Source organism: Scleropages formosus, chromosome 14, assembly GCF_900964775.1.
Source record: "Scleropages formosus chromosome 14, fSclFor1.1, whole genome shotgun sequence".
Taxonomy (NCBI): Eukaryota; Metazoa; Chordata; class Actinopteri; order Osteoglossiformes; family Osteoglossidae; genus Scleropages; species Scleropages formosus.
The window spans coordinates 16,015,781-16,038,051 of record NC_041819.1 but is presented as its reverse complement, the minus strand read 5'-3'; the positions used below and the strand labels follow the sequence as shown (position 1 = coordinate 16,038,051).

Genomic DNA, 22,271 nt, shown 5'->3' with positions numbered 1-22,271 from the left:
AATCTATTCACCCTCTTGACATTTCTTCAATTTTATCCCATAATATTTCTTATTTCACAGAATCAAGATGAATTTATGTGAGCGGTTTTAGTACCGATCAACAGAAAGTACTCTGTCAATCTTGAATTTTACTGAAAAAAATGATGTTGAACAGTTTTGAACAGTAGGTTATATTTGTCACCAAAAGTTTTGCAGTCATTCACGGGTGTTTGTTTCTGTGACTTGTGACCTATATGAAATATTTTATTTGAAGAACAAATGTAATCAACAAGTGCCTGAACAATCTTAAGCAATTACGTCTTCATTCCATCCTCTGTCTCGGTCATTTTCAGCATCTTACAAAACTGACCTGAGCATGTGTTTTTATAAGCATTGGGCTCAATTCAGGCAGTACTTTTATGCCACACCTTTGCTTTAAAGAGCTTACTGCATTTGAATATAACTAATGTTTATATGCGTAAACAGCCAAAATACACGTTGTTTTGCGCCTATTTTTTGACACAGTTATGTGAACAATTTTGACCCCGGCGGCGTTCCGTAGGCATCTCAGGAGTGGTGCAGTGCAGAACTGAGGCGCAACTCTGATGTGTTACTACGGAAACGGGAAGGGGCCTGGGGAGTCACGACATTCCGGTGCGTCGTCACGGAAGTGACGTGCTGTACAAACAGCCATCGCCAAGATCAACCAAAAACAACGCGTCGACCCTAGGCCTAGGGGCAAAGGAACGAGCGGTGGAGGGTTTGCTGTCTTACGCCGCAATAAAATTTGAAAATGGTGAACAAGAATTCGTGTGTTCCGGGATTTGTGTCGAAACTGTGGACGCTGGTTGACAGTCCGAGCACTAATGATGTTATTTGTTGGAGCTCGGTAAGCGGACGGACGCGGCTTCGCGGTTCCTCCTGTGGGGTTGTTGAGCCTTCGTCGAGCTTGAGCACCACTCACTGCGCTTTATAGTATATAACTATAAGAATATACAATAATTATGTAATTATATTAATATTCCCTCTTTACCGTTTGCATGATGAAATAACTACATTTTTACTGCGAGGTAACATGTGTCATGATCATCATGAGGCCTGTGACAGTGTGTCGTCGCTGCCCTGCTCTTGCTTCTTGGACTGGTCTTGCCGGGCGAGTGGCAGCTCCGAAGTTATATTAAAACTACGTTTTAAAGCACTTTTTGCTGAACAAATATTATTGCGATTTGATGACGAAGCCAGAAATAAAGATTTGAATGAATGGTACTAACTACAGCAAATACAGTCAGTTGCCCTGAAATTTTGATGTCACTTACTTGGACTTGCAAGACCACAATCATTCAACAGTTGCCTAGTTCTATATAATAAACAATTTAACAACAAATTTCGTATGAATAAAATGTATTTTATTGTTAGAAGCAGCAGTTGTAGATTATTCACTGTATGAAGTATTTTCCATTACTCTCTAAATTCCTTTGCTAGCTGGTAATCTGAGTATATTCATATTGTACAATAATATGTCAGTGAGACAGAGGTACTCTATTATGCTCTGCAGGTAAATTCACAAATAATTTCTTATATCACTGCTTAACTGTGATGTGTTCCAGTATATTGTAACACGGTGTTATGTTTCCCAATATATCAGTTTCACACAGTGTTGAAAGTGATGCTATATTTTTCTTGTCTGCCAAGAACAGTGCTACAGTGGACTACATTCATTTATTTAACTGACACTTTTCTCCAAAGCAACTGTTTACTCATTATTAGATCTGAATAATTTAACTGGAGTGATTCAGAGTGAGTACCTTACGGTGGTGAGTACCTTACGGTGGTACAGCAGTTGGGGAGATTCAGATGTGCAGCCTTGGATTTGAACGCAACGGCTCCAACCATTACATTCTCACGTGCCCCGCAGTTAAAACTCATTGTGCTTTGAGAGTCAGAGGAGTCTCGAGCTCTTTTTTTTTGTTTATTAAATGCATTTTTTTTCCATTGTATGTTGCTTTGGAGAAAAGCATCTACCAACTGAGTCAATGTAATGTGTTCTTTTTAACACACTGACTAAATGTTTTTTATGTGAAATTGCAGGGTAGAAATTTTTACAAAACTGTTACAACATTTAATGAATAGTAAAGTAGATAATTTTGCATAAAGGAAAGCTGTCTAACAAGCTCTAAAGCTGGTATGGTCAACTTGATATGATCCAGGAAACACATAGTCCTTACTGTTATGTGTAGAGATTTAAAGCAGACAGTTTTAGTTTGAGAGTGAGATTATTAAAGTATAAATGATTTCCAGGCAGATAAAAGTGGTTAGGGTCCTGGAAACGTGATTTTTAAAATGTATTCCATTTAATAATGCCCATTGCATTATAATCTCTCAGATCGGAAAGACTAAGCTTTTCATTGGTTTGAGCAATTAATGCTATTTTACACTGTATATAAGTACATTGTTTTTGTTTGTTTTAAAGGGTGGCACAAACTTTAGAATTCTTGAGGAAGAAAGGTTCACAAAGGAAATTCTTCCCAAGTACTTCAAGCACAATAATTTGTCCAGTTTTATACGGCAGCTCAACATGTGTAAGTGGCCCTGAATGCTTTTTTTGTTTACCATGTACATTTAAGTCGTCACTTGGTCTCCAGTTGTTTGCATTTAGATATTTTAGTGAACAATATCTAAATAGAGTAAGTAAATTCACAAAGCAGACATTACAAAGTTTTCTTTTATGTTTCAATATATTTTATGTTTCTACAGATGGTTTTCGCAAAGTACTGTGTTTAGAAGGTGGTCTGGTGAAACCCAAGAACTTAAGTGTGCTGGAGTTCCATCATATGTATTTCCAGAAAGGAAAAGAGGATTTGCTTGAATATATTAAACGCAAGGTACGATTATTCTTTATCCTAATAATAATCCAATACTTATATTTTAGGAGATTTGTTGAAGATGGATAACGTAATGGATGATAGTTATTGAAAGGGACAGTTTTCCAAATATAATTTACAATCATCACCGCTAATACATTGTTGCACATTTAGTTACTGACCGCTAATACATTGTTGCACATTTAGTTACCGGACACCCAATCTCTAAAAGAGTAAGTATGGTAGAGTGTATAAAAGTAAAAATGTCTTCTTGATTAGGAATGGATTTTAAATTCTTAATAAACATTTAAATAAAAGCCACATGTTAAATACAAACTGCAGTTTAGAAAGAAGCAAAATGCATCTTAGTCAGGAAATATCATCTTGTCAGTATTTGATCACGTTTTAATGTGATAACTCTTGCAATGGGAAATGAAACCTGAGTCAACTTAAAATCTTGTTTGTGTGTTCATTATTTGTGCAAGAAGTTTTAAAGATGCTCTCACAAAGCAAATTCAATAGGAACAAAGAGGTGTTCTCTCAATTATTAAAGCAAGTATTCAGCGTGTTATTAAAACTTTGTGAAAAATATATTTTTCCACAATTCTGTGTTTCAATGGTTTTTTTTTTTTTTTTTAAAGTCCTTTATATCTGGCCATCCTTTTGTTTGTTTTTTTGTGATGCCAGAGAATCTCTAATCAAGTGGCTATTGAAATACCTTCAGTGATTCATAGTAATAGTAACATTTCTCTTACAAAATACAATGAGTTCTGCTGTTACACGTTTTCAGTGCGCAATCTGAATATAAATGGAATGAATAAATACTGGGACATAGTTTCCTTTAATATGTCTAGGTGATATTTTTCTCCAAAGCAACTTGCAGTGGTAAGCTACCTACAGTTATTTACCCACTTATGCAGCAGAGTAATTTTGATGGCAAAATTAAGGGGTAAGTACCTACAGCTGGAGATGAAATTCAGTTCCGTGACCTTTTGGTCCAAAAGCAGCAGCCCTAACTGTTATGCTGCTTGTTGCCCCATGGACCTCAGTGATTGTAATTTTGGAATAGTTTTGTCCTATTCTGAAAATTCAGACTCACACCACACATTTTTTGCATTTAGTATTTGATTTTGACCTAGTGCATTCAGTTAAATGTGGCTGTGCAAAGTGATGAGTGTGAAAAGCATTTTGATGGTCAGTGTGGAGATTGAAAAGAGATCAAACACTGAAATGTAAGGTGTGTGTTACAAAGGACTTTGAAACAAGAGCAATGTGTCACAAACTGCATTTTACTGTCGTGTTCATAATGAAAATAATACGTGCACATTATTTTCCTGTCCATATTTTTCCTAGAAAAAACAGGCTTTTACAATATGTTTTGCAAATTTAACATAAACAGATTATGTATTTTATAATATACAATACTCTCTTGAGTGAATGGGATCTAATTGCTTTGATGAAACGTTAAGGTGTCCTCAGTCCGAACAGAAGATACTAAGATCAGCCAGGAGGACATGTACAAAGTCTTGGAGGATGTTCAGCTAGTCAGAGGTAAACAGGAAGATATGGATCAAAAGCTTGAAAACATGAAAAGGTATGAATATGAAGGTGGTGTTTTACTTCATGGTAACAATTATAGCTTCTTATAACTTCAGTGTTATTAGTGTGAAATCTAAATAGAAAGTGGTAACAGAACTATTTTCATTATGTACAACTCTTGTTCTACTTGAGGTGTGTACCGAGGCGCTACTATAATTATGAATTTGAGCTATGTAAGGATGCGACAGTTACAGAATTATAAGAAAAAGCGGTTATTGCCTTTCTTTGACACTAGTTATAAAGTGTGGCTTTTTGGGCCAAAAATAATTTATACTTTGTATAATATTTAATGGTCAACATTTGTGTTACTGAGATTTGATTTAATAAAATTACGATGGTAGTCAAGAAGTATCCACAATAGAACTTTTAATAAAGATCATGGATACTTACAGCATACAGTTGTTATTCTTGTTGTAATTTAGATTGTTTTGTTTTCAAATAATGATTGTCTAATTGTACTGTGTTTTATGCTTGTAATTCTGTACTGAAGGGAAAATGAAACTTTATGGAAGGAAGTCAGCGCTCTTCGGAGAAAGCACAGTTTACAGCAGAGAACTCTGACTAAGGTAACATGTACATGTACGTAATTAATGCCAGAATCAGATCAGACAGGATATTTTTTCCTTCTTAATGGATTTTAATGTCTAAGTATGATAATACCTTAAATGTATTTGTATTTATGTATATTCATCTTGAAAAATTCACTTACTGTGACAGCTGCTGCAGCAGACAAATGCACATGTATAATCCCCCAAGAATCACCTATAAATTCATTGTGATAGTTTGTGTTGCAAATAATTGCATATATTTTGCAGGTGATTCAGTTCTTTATCAGTCTTGTTCAAGGGAACTGTGTTGTTGGGATTAAGAAGAAAAGGTATCCAGCTCCTTTCTTCCCTGCACTTGTTTGGGGATGCTCTGTATTGTGGATTTTTTGCTATGCTTTCCTTTTTTGTTTTTTAAAGGCCATTAACGATTGACATGTCTGACAGCCCACCAGCAAAAATCAGTAAACTGTTACGTGTTCTGCCAAAGGATGGTGCTTCTTTTAATGTAAGAACCCTTTACTATATTCCACTCAACCTGCTTCATACTGTGTTAAAGTATTTTCACAAGGAATACTTTACTGTAACCACAGGAGTGTTTGTATCTGAGCTTCTATAGACACTGAATAATACCATTTCTGTGATTTCACTTGACTGTTTTATGTTGACTTCAATTTCTTCTCAGATACAGAAAGACCTTCTTGTAAATCTCAGGTCTTGGAATTGTGAAACCCCTTTGTGAGATTCTAACACCCACTCTGCATTTCTCTCAAGGGGTAGATATCGTAATTGTTTGTGTTCACATTTTAACACTTTGAAAATCTTGCTTTGGATATTGACATCATACTGTGCGAGTTAAAATACATCCTTATGAAATGTCAATAAGTTGATTAATTGAATAATCAAGTATGTACAACATCATGAAAATAATACAAACATGTTTTTGAATATCACGCTCTTGGTCTGTTTCAGCAGCCTACTGAAACAAATGATTTTAAACGGCAGTGTTACAGAAATTCTTCCATTTGTGGTGTAAAATCTGTAACACAGCAATGCTCCACATAATGCACCTGAAAACGCTATCCAATTGAAAAATGCATGATGTGTGTATACCTGTGTATGTATTTATGTTTTTATATATAGACACACACACACAGTATATGTAAAAAAAACAAATAGCGTACATACATAGACTTGTATTTTACATTTTGTAAAAGTGTACCTCTTGAAACGCTATCAAATATTTTGCCTACACAGTTTATAAGCAAAATGATAAAATATTGGTAAACATTTCAAGAGGTTCTGAAAAGCCCATGCTGAATTCAAGTCAACAGTTTAATCTTCTCATCTGATCTAATATTGGAGCTGTTCTGCTTAGGGTTTCATTTGCATCACTCAGCATGTGCTACAACTTTTCATTTATTTCACAGGCGATGTCAGCATTTAGTAATACATCTTCAAGCAATGTAACCATTGTTGACATCACAAATAAGACAGGGCAAGAGATCGCAACCATATTGGCAGATGAACTAGACTGTCCTGCTGAAATGTAAGTTTTTTTTAGCTGTTTTTTTGTTGTGCACCTACACATGCTAGAAAACGAATAAGTGAAGAAAAGTAAAAATTACCTAGAAAATATTTGTGTCTTCAGACATTTGTTAGTGGACTGTTCATAGAACGAAATGGAATAATTCTTCTGCTCATATTTGTAAAATGGCAGCAGCCACAACCATTAACCAGACAGTATCTACATGTTTTCCACAGCATCAGTCCTGAAGTCACAGCAGAGGGAGCAGTGGGGATATTGGAAGCAGAAGCTAATGTTCAATCATTGGAGCAGGCCTCTTCGTTGCAAGGAGAAGGTGTCGAAGACTTGGGGGATGAAATCTTAGATAGCATCCTGGCAACAGAAGACACGTCGGTGGCACCGTATCAGAGTGAAGTAGAGCTGAACAGGTAAGGGCATCTATGTTCACAGCTCCAAACAGTTCTTACGGAACTTGTGAGCGAGACGGTCCGTTAAATATATGTGTAGACTTGGGGGATGAAATCTTAGATAGCATCCTGGCCCCTATTGGGCAGCTGGTAGTGTAGTGGTTAGAGGTGCTGCCTTTTGACCCAAAGGTCAGAGGTTTAATTCTCACCTCCTGCTGTAGTACTCTTGAACAAGGTACTTACCCAGAATTGTTCCAGTGAAAAAAGAATAACCCAGCTGTGTAAATGGGTAAATAGTTGTAAGTACCTTAACATTGTAAGTCGCTTTGGAGAAAAAAACATCACATAAATGAGTAAATTTAATGCCTCATTAATTAAAATTCAAATGCATTCATCTGCTTCCAAAGGGTTGCTATTCAAGACCACATCAATGGCATTGACTCCTCCTTCGAAGAACTTCAAGCTTTGCTTCGAGGGAAACAGTTCAACGTGCAGCCAAAATTTATCAGTAATGTAACTAAGCCTTATTTTCATTTTTTTTTTATTACTAGTCTGTTTTCATTATTTCTTACATTGTGTGTTTTGGTGTGATATAATATGAATATACTGTATACTATATAAGGAAGGTTGTGTCCTGTTAAGAATAAGTGCTGCACTTTTTACAGCTATTTAATCCTGACCTTTTGGATGCTGAAATGGACATGCCAGAAAGCACCATTACTATGGGACCCGTAAGTAAATAATTAGGAGCACTAACCTTGAAATGCACCCTTAGAGTGCTTTCCAAGCCAGCCCGTATCAGTGAGGCTGCAAGGGGCCCCTCATTAACTTACGATCATAATTATTCTCAAAATACACATAACAGGGTTAATTTGTTTCGTGAATTCACCCGGTTAGGTAAATTTCTGTTTTTGGGGGATGATAAAAATCACCAGTATTTCTTCTGGGTAAATAATAATTGGTTCCCCGAAACAAAAATATTTAATCTTTAATTAAATTAAAATACCAAGCACATGCCAATTATAACATAAACATTTTTACCATACTTGCATCAGAATGATCATTTGTAGCTTGTCGTTTAATGTTATATTTTGATTCATTGGTTATCAATAACTACTCATTCAGTGCAGGGTTGCAGTGGTCTGGAGTCGATCCAAGAAGTGTAAGGCATGAGGCAGGATCAGGGTACACATTGCATGTGGATATTTTATTTCTTTGGCTCATGGATTTTTCTGATATTTTAATTATAATACAGAGTTTTTGTGATATCTTTTTAAAGTCTCTTTTGTTATATTTTATAATATTTATCCTTATCTTACTGTGTTTTTAACAAAGCTGTTGTTACAACGTATTTCTGGACAGCTTGTGCTTTAAACCACGGAGTTTTAATTTTGAAGAAGTGCTTCACCGTGAGCATTCTGTTTTCCTCTTTTATCATTAAAAACGCATGCTACTAAAAGGCTCCTTGTTAGTAGTGTGTGTTTTGTCTGGTATTGAAATGCTCCATTTCATTTAGCTGACGCTTTTCTCCGAAGCAACTTAAAATGGTAGTCTACCTACAGTTGTTTACCCATTTCTATAGCTGGGTTATTCTACTGGAGCGATTTAGGATAAGTACCTTGCCCAAGAGTACTACAGCCAGAGATCGAACCTGCAACCTTTGGGTTCAAAGGCAGTCATTCTAACCGTTACGCTACCAGCTGTCCCTTATTAAACGGAGTTCTTGCACTCGTGGAGACACTGTGAAAGCAGCTATCCAATGTAACTATCGTGTTTGTGAATTAGACAAAAGCTCTGCAAACACTTATGGAAGGAGGCACACAGACACACTGTAAGACTCTTACCTGTCTAAAGACTGCATGTTTATGCAATGATTTAACTGAAATTACACAATGAAGACAGCTGGCTTTCTTTCATTAATCATTTTTATTCCCTGCCTCTTTTTGGTTCTTTTTTCATTGTATTTATATTATTCAGTTAGCAGAGGCTTTTCTCCAAAGCAACGTGAATCTCAGGAAACTATAATAGTACATAACACCAACATTATAGCAGCTCTTTTGTACCAGGGAGCAGAGTAGCCTGAAACTGTGTGGGATTGGCATTAAACTGTTCCTTTTAAAAACCTGCTACAGGCTGAAATAAAGGAAGAAAGCAGGTGATTTGTGTTTTTATATCAACACTTTTTCCACCAGTTGTGGAAATCAAATGCCTGCGTGACCAAAAATGCAGCTGTACAAAATATTTGGTTCACTGCATGAAAAGGTATATATTTCCTAAACTATTTTTTGTTTTGCAGGACCCAGTTATGAGTACTGAGTATATTTGGAGTTTTTTTAAGTATCTTTCTAAGTAAGAATGAGAAGTGAAGTTTTATTTTTATTTCTGCCCTTGAAATTAAAAATAAAAATTAAAAATAATGGTGTAATACATTTGGGAGCAGCAGGTGCAGGTAGTTTAGGGGTTAGAGTGTCTTCTAGTAATTGAAATTCCCTCATTTAAGGTCCCCCTTCTATAGTAGGAGTCTTCATAAAGGTACTTACCCTGACGGGACAAGTTAAAATTACCCAGCTGTATAGACGTGTATATGATGGTAGGTACCTTAATATGTAAAACTAACACTTCAAGTCACTTTGTACGAAGGTGGTCAGTAATGGTATTTGAGGAAGAGAACCACAGGAGCCTTGGTGAGTCTTCAGTATGTTTTTGAGACTTCCTTACTGCTCCAGTGAGACTTTCATTTCCGTCAGATGTCAGAATGGCCAGACAGCAACATCCAAGGTGAAGAGCTCGCATTGTCTCCTGGGAGCAGCAAAGGTGAGCTTCTCTTTTTCGTGCAGTTTGGGTTCTTGCCAACGAAAACTGCGGTCAGTGAGGCCCTTTATTCTTCTGCAGTGATTTTTTTTACTGCTCAGAAAACAACTTTAGAAGGTCTTCTATAAAACTATTTCACTGTGTTAATGCACTTTTTTTCCAGTTCATTTCAAGTCCATTTATTTTTATAGTTTCCGTGTAGGGAAACTGGTGAAATGGGACAACAGTTCACTCACTAAATGCTCTGTTTTTGTTCAAGCCGCTGGTTTCGTCAAATTTAATGGGCATGGGGTGTGTGTATGTGGTGGGGAGAGTGGTGCACAGTGGATGGTCACTAATGAAGCAACCTGTTTTTCTGTGGAAGGGAACGAGGTGGCACAGTGCACTCCGTCTCATGTCCTAACGCTGCTGGATGAGCTGTGCAGCAGCCTGGGTATGGAAAAGAGCCAGGTGGAGGAACCGCCTGTCACCCCCAGGGCAGAGAGCAGCTCCCCAAAGCCACGCGGGGACGACCTGGTGACCCACACCGGACAGCCCACAGGGTGATGACACACGTGACGAGGGCTGAATTAAAGGCGTTGTATACTGTGGTTTCGTTGTTCCCGCCCCCCTCCCCTCAGATGGCATCAAGTACTGCATGCTTTTCCCATGATTACAACAGTCCTGTACTGATCTTTTTTAAATAAGAGCTTCAAATTCTTTCAGTATTGGATGGAATATTAGATGGATGGATTTCACTATTAGATGGAATCAATGTCATGTAGAAGGAGGCAATATTTGATCTTATGTCACATTGCTAGAAGATTCAGCTAATTGTGAATACAGTACAGGAATAAGAGCACTCTATTCATTTAATGGAGTATGCTAGGAAAGTAGTTTTAACCAGTTGCTGTTTATATTTATTCATTTTTTCTGATGCTTTACTCCAAATCAGCTTACAGTGTTCAGTTACCCACACTTATTTACCCATTTATGTACTTTTATTGGAGCAATGTAGAGTAAATGCATTATTCAGGGGTATGGTAGCAGTAGGCCAGCTCTGAACCTGCAGCCTTTGGATCCCAAAGCAACAGTGCTAACCAGCAGGCTACCAGCTGCCTCATGGCTTGTGTGTGATGTATTTGGAAAAAGAAGGGCTTGTAAACATGGTCACAGCAGCATCTTCCAAAAGAACTAAGAATGGCCTCTGAAGTAGATATGAAAATAAACCCAATCTATAGGGTTAGTGAGTTGCAAAGGAGGTCAATAATCTATGTTGATTTGTAAACTAAACTAATATTGTTTATGTATTTAATTCAGAATGATGTACTTTTTTTTTCGTTTGAACCAAAATCTGGAGTTGATAATGCCTGGAGTGGTATGTCTTTGTCTCTTCAAAGTGGGTATACAGAATAATACTTTATCAGAATTTTATCATTTTAGTTGAATGTAACAAGGTGTGTAATTTCAATGACAAGCCCTCAAGAACAGATAAATATTCTGCATAAAAATAATAAAATGTAGTAGCCTTGGTAGTCCAATGGTACGCATTGCTCACCTGCTGGAAAATAGCTGTAATTTCCTCAAGTAGCGTTCTTATGAGGATTAACAGGATATTTAAGGAGTTAGGTAAAAAAAAAAGAAAGATTTTACCTCTTCAAGCCTTGTGAATTACTTGAGCTCCAGTGGTTTGTGAAATATGGCTGTAAGAAAGATTTTGTGCTTTTTGTGCTGAAATTTGGATTAGTGAGACCTGCTGCACCAGTGGAGACTTTGTTTCCCTCAAAGTGCATGTTAATGTTCAGTTTCACTTGCTCCTTCATTATGTTACAGCTATTCCTGCAAAGGTCTGCACACACCCTCAGGATTTAATTTTTACAGTGAGACAAATTATTATTTCCAGAATGATTATTATTCAGGTTATCGGATGGAAGGTGCAAAAGGTAAATGTTTCTAAAACAATGGCCAGTAATAATTGACCACAGGCTTGTGTTCTATATAATGTAGGAAGGGCAAATTTTTCTCTGGTGTACTTATTTCACGGGTAAGGTGATGGAGCAGTTTTTTTTGTGCGTTTGCAACACTCTGATTCTTGAAGCAGTTAAATCAAACACAACAGGACAGATGGAATAATACTAACAATTGTTATTGCATCATATTTTTTATTATTTTTATTTCAGTGATGGTTTAGAATTGTTTAGTTCACATTTTTAAATCAACATTTTAAGATGGAAGAGTCCAACTTCTCGAGTGCTTTTTAGTTAAAATTTTCTTCTCTAATGCACATGAGGATGTAGTATAATTTGCAAATTCTTAATGTTTGCGGAAGTTATTCATTACAATAAAGTTTTTATTCACAGCTGTGTTTGTCATGATTTTCCTAATTACTTGTTAATTTGACATTTTAAACTGTTAAATATATAACCATGTGCAGGTGTAAAAGGTCCACCAATCTGTTTAATAGATTCATGTAACTGAAAAGTTAAAGAGGCTATTTCCATGGAGCAGTGTGATCTGTTTTCGAATGTTGATTCTGAATGTAATGTCATGAAAGTAGATTTATATACTGATAGAAACTTTCATCTGCAGTAACTTACTAGTGTTTTTTTTTAATTGTTTGCATTAAATACCACTGCAGTCAATCTGTGCAAACTATAAATACCGTTAATATCCAATAGCTTCCATGTTACAACAGTCTGCAGAATTCTTCAGATAATCAATAAACTGTCTGATTCTAGAGATTGTTACCTTTGGTTTGAAGTATTAAATGTAGAGTTTGGAGCAGTTTTCAGCTTTAAATGGGGTAAAATGTTCAATGTGTACCAGTCGCTGGAATCAAGGGGTCAGGGTTCTAACATGACCTTTCAGCTGATTAAGGAAATGGATTTGATTCAAGAGATCATAACCTTCGATTTTAACTATTAAGTATAGGGTTTGGAACAGTTTTTAAGTTGTAAATAAGGTAAAACGTTCCCTGTGTACCACTAGCTGGAACCAAGTGGAGAAGGTTCTGACATAATCTTTCCTAAATGCAGCCTCCCACATCTTAAGACAACATTGCTTTTGACTCTACAGGTTATACCTGTCATTTTGATGTATAACATGGGATTTTATGCAGTTTCAGGCTTAAACAGAGGCTTAATTCTTTGCAACACTTCAGCCAACTGCTGGACACTGACTGTGATTGCAGCAAACCCAGCTCTGCATTAAGCTGTCCTGCAAAAAGAAAATGAAACAAATAGAAATATCATTTACTTCTTTATCACAAATTGACTTATAATGTGCTGGAGTAGTGACGGTGAATTTAGGGATTTAGGTTGTACTCAGAATAGTGCACTTTCTTTCGTTTAGTACATCCCATTAAGAGACAGATGGAGAGGTCTCTCAAATGCATAACTGAACATTCCACATTATGTATAGTGCAATCTTATATAAACATTTCATATTTTTAATTTCCTGGACATGTAGATGTTTATTTATGTCTGCATCAAGGGGGTAGTTAACATACATTATTTTTTAAACATTTTGTGCTTTGACTTTTGTGAAGACAAAAAAAATCTAATAAAATACTAGAAACAATTTTCCAGTGCATTACTACACCTACATTCCATGCACCTAGCTCTCATGGTGGTCCTGATACTGCTCTTAGTGACATGAAAAACAGTCTAAACACAGAGTAACCCTCCATTAACCTTTAGTTTTTCCCATTTTAAAAGACAAATTTTACATGCTGCAAATGCTCTCTCAAACCAGCTGTAGTTTCACCAGTGCCCTGAAGGGGGCATTGTTTAGGGTGTGTGTTGGGCCTGGAGGGCGATCAGATGATGGACTGTTTGAAAAGACATCTTTTTGAACTGCCCAATCTTTTCATCAAAGAGGGTGACGCCGCAGCTCCGGAGCACAGTTAAAATTCATGAAGTGCTGACCTCAAGCCGCAGCCAGTTCCCACAGCAAATAAGAGAAGGACATGGAGACATAAAAAGACACATTCAGTTTCCTCTTATTTTACCAGTTGTCCTTCGCCCGTCCATGCAGTGAAGGGCACCCCTGGAAATACGGCCATTATTCGCATTCTTATAATATAACATACTGTATATCACCTCTCCATTCACCCATCAAGTCATCATCAACAACTACTTGTCCAGTGCAGGGTTTTGGTCCACAGTCTATCCTAGAGGGTTAGGGTTTGAGGGAGGGTACCCTCTGGACGAGACACCTGTCCACCCAAGGGAAAACACACATGCATTCATTAGTTCTCATATCCATGATAAGGGAGATTTAGAGTTCACCTAAAACAAAAGTCTTTGTGTTGTGGGAGGAAACTAGAGCACCCCGAAGAAACCCAGGAAGAATGTACCAACTCCACATAGACCGAGCTGGATTCAAACCCCAGTTCAGACCCACTGCTCAGGAACTCTGTGCCACCAGTGCTGCCTGCTATGCCACTGCTGTATATGAAAACTGCAAGAAGTTCAGGTCCATGAACTGGAAGGTGGGGACTCTAGTATTTCAAGTTTATTTTAAGTGGCTATTTTAAATATCGGCAATTGTGCAGGCATGTTTTGGAAAATATTGTCTCGAGAGTTCAAGTGTCACCCACATTCAAGAATAGCTACTAATGTGTGACTTGGTGAGTGTTTTATTTTGGGACAAGAGGAGACAGCATTTCTCATGCGGGAAACTTAAACGTATGAGACAAGATAACAGTGTTCAAGTTTATTCATTTAATAATAACACACACACAGTCTGAAACCGCTTGTCCTGAGCGGAGTCGCGGCAAACCGGAGCCTAACTCGGCAACACAGGGCACAAGGCTGGAGGGGGAGGGGACACACCCAGGACGGGACTGGACTCCAGTCTGTTGCAAGGCACCCCAAGCAGGACTCGAACCCCAGACCCGCCAAAGAGCAGGACCCGGCCAAACCCGCTTTTTAAAGATAACAATCAATATATTAGTAGAGCACCTGAGCAGATTCAGAATGAATCACTTCTAAATTATGCAGTAACATATGTCCTTGAAATCATAGTTTACATTTAAAACCCAAGATAAAATTCTCTTTATGTGTCCTAGGAGCCGCATGGGAATAATGTATTGATGTTGTTCTGTCACATATAAACATCTAAAAAGCACAGTTAATGGGGATTTTGATGGTAGTATTTAATCTTCCTTCATAAAACATTTTCTGTCTGCACTGAACATTTCACATGGATAAAGTGATTATGCTGCAGTCAACAGATGACACATTCTCCATATATAGCTGCTTGATCACAAGATAACACACATCCTCCCTTAGTCAAAGCCTGTTTTTCGAGGGGAAGTCATGAGAAACATTTTGAATGATAGCCTTAAATGGTTTACGTTGTCAAGAAATATCAAATGGTCCCTCATTCATTTTCCCTCCATTTTGGGGTCTTGCTCCTTCTCACATAGAGAGCCAGACTGCAGAAAACAAGGTTGCAGAAATACACCCTCTTGGGTGTGACTCCTTACTTCCATACTTTTTTGAAAATATACACCATAACATTAGTCAGTTGTAATCGTATAAAATTGCGTCGCTTAAAATATTATGAAAGTAAGATAAAAAATATGCCTTAAGTTGTCAGTGATCAGGTGGTATTCATTGTAAGTTATATATGTATTCCATAAACCAAAAAACACGCACATCAGTTATTAATGTGACAACATCTTGGGTTATGCATCTTGCAAGCACAAACACCTTCAGCCGGCTTTGCATGTGTGCTATATGTTTCCCCACGCTAAAAAGTGCTGATAGTTGAATAGATCAATCCTAAATCATTAAACTTTTGAAATGAGTTCACTAGGATAATGGCTTCACATTTGAAAATTACTGCATTGTGAACCGTCAAACAACGATGTCACGGCTCTTGAGATCCCCTTCTCCTTGAGACATGCGGATGAGCAGGGCGATGAGCGACCTCTCACTTGGGGTATTTGACAAACTGACACCGCGTCATACTGAGTGTCTAACTCAGCTTGTCAAATACACTAAGTGGGAGGCCCGCGCTTGAAGCCAGGACGCTGGCCATGCCTAAACCTGCAGGACACAAACAATGTCTGTTATCTATAACTGCAAGAAATGCATCCCAATAAATAGCAAAACCATCTTTCTTTTGTAATTAACCCCATGACCTAAGCTGCAAGCTGATGCATTAAAAATGAACATTGATTTCTGTTAAAATACGTGCACCATGTCACCCGGAGGGACATGTCAATTCATCAAAGCCCTGAATAATTTACAAAATTATAAACCAGGAATAAGCACCTTCCTTTGAGAATCTCAGCACATTGATGAATTTTAATAAATACCTTAATTCAGCAAACATAAGCACTCTCACAATCAATGTTACCTAAGTCTTCCTTTTCTCATGCCATAACTTTTACATAAAATAATTTTTTTTGATAAGGAGTCACGTTTGAAGGTCGGCTGGAGTTTCTCTCTTGTGCCATCGCTAATGATAGAAAATAAAAGAATCTGAGTGTTTCCAAGAAATATGTTCCTGCAAAGAATGACATCCACGGTTAGTTGCATACATGCAAACCCACATTTCGATCACCCACAGTGATCGATCATAACCAGTTATGTCCAGCATTAGACATGTTGCCGAAGGCCCATGCTTTATCAAACAGGAGAAATAAGATAGGAAATAGACGCAACAAAGTGCTTGGCTTACAGCCATAATTAAAGAGCCTTGAATTTCAGCTGCAGCTGTCAATAGTCCCACGATGGGTTTATTTTTTAATTTTTCTGAAATGCTAGTCAATACCCTGAAACTGTCCTTTTGCTTCTGAAGTTTCACTTTGAATTCAAGTAAAGCTGTAATGAAAGCAGGGCGGTAAATGTCATCACCCCCAACCTTTTTTTGTATCGTCTACTTCAGGCGTCACTGCAGCCTACAACGGGCCATCAGATACCTGGGTCGGCCTTTGGATCAACGTACCTGGCTGCTTTCCAGTCGCCCGGGCCCCCGATGGGATCCCCCAAGGGGCCGAAGTTTCTCTCTGCAGAGCTGAGGACAATGTGCACAGGGCAGGTGGAGTCTGACCATTAATAGAGCAGCAGTGCAAAGAGGAAGCTCAAAATGGGGAAGATAACTGTGAGGTTAGTGAGCAGGAAATATCTGGGACCCAAGTGACAAAATGTCACACTTGTGAAATGCTGCAGAGAGCACTTTGTATTCACATGCACGTTAAGAGCGCTCTTTATATGGACATCATTTCTTTGCACCATGTTTCAAACCTTTGCAAGCTCCATTAGGTAACTGCTTTTTAGAAGTAAAATTCAAATGCAAGCAATCACAAGTGCTCATTATTTTGTCAGCGCTATTTTAATTGACCGGTTCAGATGAGCACTGATAGCCTTGGACCCAGTTCAGCAAAAAACACAAAATGTGTAGTTTGCATGAGAAGAGAAGCGACAGAATCGCTTAAAACATATGCAGAAGTTCACATAGATGGATCTGAAGATAATAATATAAGACTGTTTGCATGGTTTTCAAATGATTGAAAATTACATCTTTTCCTCCATGCAGGTTAACTTTGTGCAACAAAAGAATATGTTATATCTCTCCTAACATCAGGGACATATTTATGGTCAGAATATTAACGTCTAGTGCCTCTGCGTAAGATTAGACATACGCTACTACATGCATATATGTATTACACACATTTGCACGTAAGTAATAAAAAGTCCTGTTGCATAGAGCTCTATCATGTTACTCACTGAAGAGCAGTTTAGATGAGATCATATGTACATATATAGTTTTTCTACACCTTAGGATATTTTTTGTTTCATAATTCATTTTAATGCACAACACAATGGCATTAATAAAACTGTCAGAGTGGAGCTCATCATATTACTATAATACCAACCATTAGCAGAAAAATCAGACTTGTTTCATTTATATATGTGAAGATTTTCTGGCAATAAATTGCATTAAGTCATCTAGTAGGTGACATGCACCTCAGAGCATACGAAAGTGTATTCAGTTTTAACTTATACTTTACATGTTCAGGATTAAATAAAAGACAATGAAAAAGTCTTCAGGAGTGATACAGTCACTCAACAGGCCAAGCTGTGTTAAACCTGGAGGATAAATGTCAGAAAGCTGCGGATGTGTCATCAACATCCTTGTGTATCTTATAATATTTAAAAAAAAAAAATTGGTGGGAGGGTATCGGGATTTGTCTATCCTGTGTTTTATGCACCTACTCTATTGATGAACCTCAGTGCAGCAAGTGGTAGGTAACAAATTAGGTTTGCTTGAGACTTTCATGTCTGCAGCTATGTCTCCTTCTCTTCATGTAATGCATAAATTGTTCTTTTGCTGAGATGTACGTCACTTTGGACAAAAGCGTCTGCTAAATGAATAAACGTAAATGGAAATGTAACAGCCTGAAGCCACCTTCCCAAGGGTGTGAGTGTGTGGATTTTGTTGCCCTTCAGTGGGGAAGGAAACCTGTAGCCTATGATGGTTAGTAGCCTAGCCATCAGGAAAATACAGCTACCATAACCTCCAATAAATTCATATTTCATGTCATCTTCTGAAAAACAGAAGTCCTGCATTAGTGGAACCTTGTCTTTTTTAGGTTAAATGAGTTGAGCAATAGTTGCACATGATGTTATACAGATTGTGTGAGAAACCAAGAAAATTAATCTACAGTTTTACACACACACACACACACACTGTCTGAAACCGCTTGTGCAGAGAAACCGGGAGCCTAGCCCAACAACACAGGGTGCAGGGCCGGGGGGGGGGACACACCCAGGACAGGATACCAATCTGCTGCAAGGCACCCGAAGCAGGACTCGCACCCCAGGAACCCCAGGCACACCAGAGAGTAGGACCTGGCCAAACCCGCTGCACCACAACACCCCCCCCCCCCCCCCCCCACAGTTCTATTTTTTTAAATTTAGAAGTATTTTAAAGTATTTTCACAGACTAAGTGAACGCTTTGATTGGTGGATTTATGCAATAAATGCTTTATATTTTGTATTAAACAGAATGCAGTACATTCAATACATATACGGATAAGCATGCTTGTCATTTATACATACACATATCATATGATTTTTAGACGCAGAAACTGTACCTTAATAAAATTTGACTGATGAGTGATGTCTGTATGGAACATCAAAAGGCTGGAAGAACCTTTCCAGAGGCTAATGGCAAAATTGGGTGTCATCGATGTGTTGCACCACATCCCCAGAAAATGGACATCTATGTTCCACACACCCATTCAATGGACATCAATGCCCCACTCACCCAGCTGTCAATGCATCACAAACCCATCCAATGCAAAAAATAACACAGCATAACCAGCAAGTGGGGTTTGGCTTGTGCCTGCTCTCTGGTGGGTCTGGGGTTCGAGTCCCGCTTGGGGTGCTTTGCGACAGGCTGGCGTCCCGTCCTGGGTGTGTCCCCTCCCCCTCCAGCCTTGCACCCTGCGTTGCCGAGTTAGGCTCCGGCTCTCCACGACCCCGTTCGGGACAAGCGGTTTCAGTCAATGTGTGTGTGTGTGTGTGTGTGTGTGTGTGTGTGTGTGGGTGTGTGATAACCAACAAGTGGACATCTATGTCTGATACATCCATCCAATGAATATCAGTTGCCCATGCACCCATCCATTGGACATATATGGCCTATATACCCCAATAAACCCAGCTAATGGACAACAATGTATCAAACACCCAACAAATGCACATCTATGCCCGGTGCACCCATCCAATGCACAATGCACCATATACCCAGCAAATATGAAATAATGCACCACACACCCAGCCAGTAGACAATGCACTCACACCCACCAAATGTCCATGTTGTACCCTAAGTAAGCAAATAATGTCTTCTCTTTCTTGATTCCTTTTTGAAAGTATTTTATAATTCAGTTTATTTAATATGAAAAATTTATATTTGTGCAGTAAAAAAAGGTAGGGACCAGAGACTTGAGCTAAATTGCTTGATGTGTGGGATATCAAACGATCATCTGAACACTTGCTTTCTGGGGAAAGGCCACCACTGTATTAATTACAACACATAAAACGCCAGGCTGCTTGACAAAAATGGACTCTTTTTAGCATGCAGGCGCCTTTCTGTGTTTGCGAAAATCAACGTACTCATGTAACAATTTGCGGTCAAGCTAAAACTGAACATAAACGTGCATAAAGTGACTGCAGGAGGTTAGCGTTAGCATTAGCATGGTCAGAACTTTTACAAACGTACAAAATGAGAAGGAAACACGAAGAAACAGGATGTCATGTAACACCTCTGCTGACTTATAAGTAACTGAATTTCAGGCAGCGACACACAATTGTATTTGGTGTGCAATAATTATAGCTATTCACAATCAGACACTTGATTTTGCTCCAAAACAGCAGACCAACTTCTGCTATGCTATTTTCTGCTCCCTTTCACTAACAAATACCTGTCAATTACAAACCATTACCTTCTTGAGAAAAAATATCAGATAAGATCATTTTTGGAAAATGCCCATTTAGGAAACCCTATCTGGCCAACATGCATGTGCCCTTCATGTGCACAAACTTGCTAAGGAAAGTATACCTGAAGAGGCAAGTTACAAAAGAGGTCTTTCAAGATACTCTACCCGGTATATGTAGAGTGGATGCAATTTTCTACGTAAAATTTCCACAGCATGTTTCAACATTTGAGTCTTTGGTTGCTCAGTAAGTACTAAGGGGAAGTTTAGAACCACTGCAACAGCACAGCATCAAATGTGTTGCTAAAGAGGAGAACCAACTGGGTTGGGCATCTTGTCATATTTAGGGCTGTCAGGTATGGGTCACTTTTGATATCTTAGCACCGGGGTCACCTCAGCTAAGCTTTAAATATTCATTTGTTCATTATCAAAGACTAATGGTCCAACACTAGGTAGCTGCGGTCCAGACCTTGCCTGAAAGCATCAGGTACTAGACTAGGCAGGGTATACCAGTGCATCACAGGGCAAACACACACTCATTCACTCATACACACGCACACACACACACACACACACACACACACACACACACACACACACACACACACACACACACAGTATGGGCATTTTAGTCACCAGTTCACCTGAAACATATCTTGGGAGTGTAAGAGGAAACCAGAGCACACATTCGCAGACTCCACACAGACCGAACAGCTGTCGAACCTTCGCTCGATCAAACAGTCCAGGACTACCTGCTGTACCACTCTAGGCTTTAATTATGTAAGGGTGATTGACAAAGTAGTTGAGGGGATATATTGCGCTGGAGTTCAGCATAGGGCCTGTCTTTCAGTGATGTGCCTACTGTGCACATTTTTTTTCTCTGCATACATGTATAAAACTGTAAAATATTTTGGAAGAAAAGTGCCTGCTTAGGGCAATAATTACTGTGTCAGAGAGGTGCTTTATGCATCATTTTGAAGTTACTTCAAAGTTCAAAGACAGTCAATGCAATGAAAATGGAAAAACCTTTGCATAATGAATGTCATACATTTTTTGGGGTGTTTAATGGATATCGACTGTACAATAAGAACGGACAGCATAGAATGGCATGAGACTGGGGCTACCACACACACACCAATGGCACATTTTGATGCGATGAGCACTTTGTATCTCAACACATGTCACCACAGCTCTGAAGACTGACTGCACATACTAACCACGAGGTGGGTGTGATAGACATTATCTTGGACGTCCAAGCCTCCAAAGACCCCACTGAAACTGAAACGTTCACAGTGTATAGAGGGTGCACCGTCTAAGCCGTCTAAACATCTTGTACCCCATTCCAGAATTGGGCTCCAGGAATGAGTTAGAGCCACATCTTTCTTCACAATGTGAGAAATAACTGGTGCATTGAGAATGATAACTAAACATTTTGATTTTAGCCTGCTCTTTCAAAGCTCCTGCTCAGATGTAGGGGCAAGAGTATCAGAACTGCATTTATTGAACAAACTCGATATTTATTAATTTAACTGACACTTTTTTTCAATGCCATTTACTATGATTTACCCATTGATACACCTGGTTAATTTTTTCTACAACAATTCAGTACCTTGATCAAGGGAACTACAGGAAAAGGTAGATTTCAAACCTGTGACTTTTGGATTCAAAGGCAGTGGCTCTTAACGCTCTGCTCTGCAGTTTATAACCACAATCTGAGATAAACCATCTCATCCAACCTCAGTATGGACCAAAAGGACACAACAACAATATCGACTGTATCTTTCTTAGAATGAGCTTTCTTTTCCCTCCACTGTTTTCTCAACTTGAAATCCGAATCTAATTGATTTGCCTTTTAACATTTTAGTTGATGGTTACTAAAGCAATTCGAAATACTGATCCGTGATCGCACAACTGTGTGAATTTACAGGGGGGTCAAAGTGCAGGCCAGTAACACAAGTATATAGGCCGATATTAAAAGTATCCCACATGTAGTGTTCTTATTTAAACATCACCTATTTGAGTGTGCGTCTCTTGGACACTGCTTCACAGATCATCAGTTTTTAAAGACTTGTGCAAAAAGGCAAATACACATACACACCGCTTCTCCCG

The 22,271-nt window shown here is 38.4% G+C and overlaps 1 protein-coding gene across 1 annotated transcript; it reads left to right on the top strand.

Moving 5' to 3' along the window:
• Positions 1 to 632: 632 nt before the first annotated feature.
• Positions 633 to 11,979, top strand: LOC108920101 (heat shock factor protein 3-like). The gene is made up of 13 exons (XM_018728614.2): positions 633 to 868; positions 2,450 to 2,558; positions 2,734 to 2,861; positions 4,310 to 4,434; positions 4,930 to 5,005; positions 5,255 to 5,316; positions 5,405 to 5,492; positions 6,415 to 6,533; positions 6,749 to 6,940; positions 7,327 to 7,432; positions 7,585 to 7,650; positions 9,667 to 9,733; positions 10,095 to 11,979. Exons 1-13 carry the CDS (start codon positions 773 to 775, stop codon positions 10,274 to 10,276), a joined length of 1,416 nt encoding a protein of 471 aa, XP_018584130.1. The 5' UTR covers positions 633 to 772; the 3' UTR covers positions 10,277 to 11,979.
• The last annotated feature ends 10,292 nt before the right edge of the window (positions 11,980 to 22,271 follow it).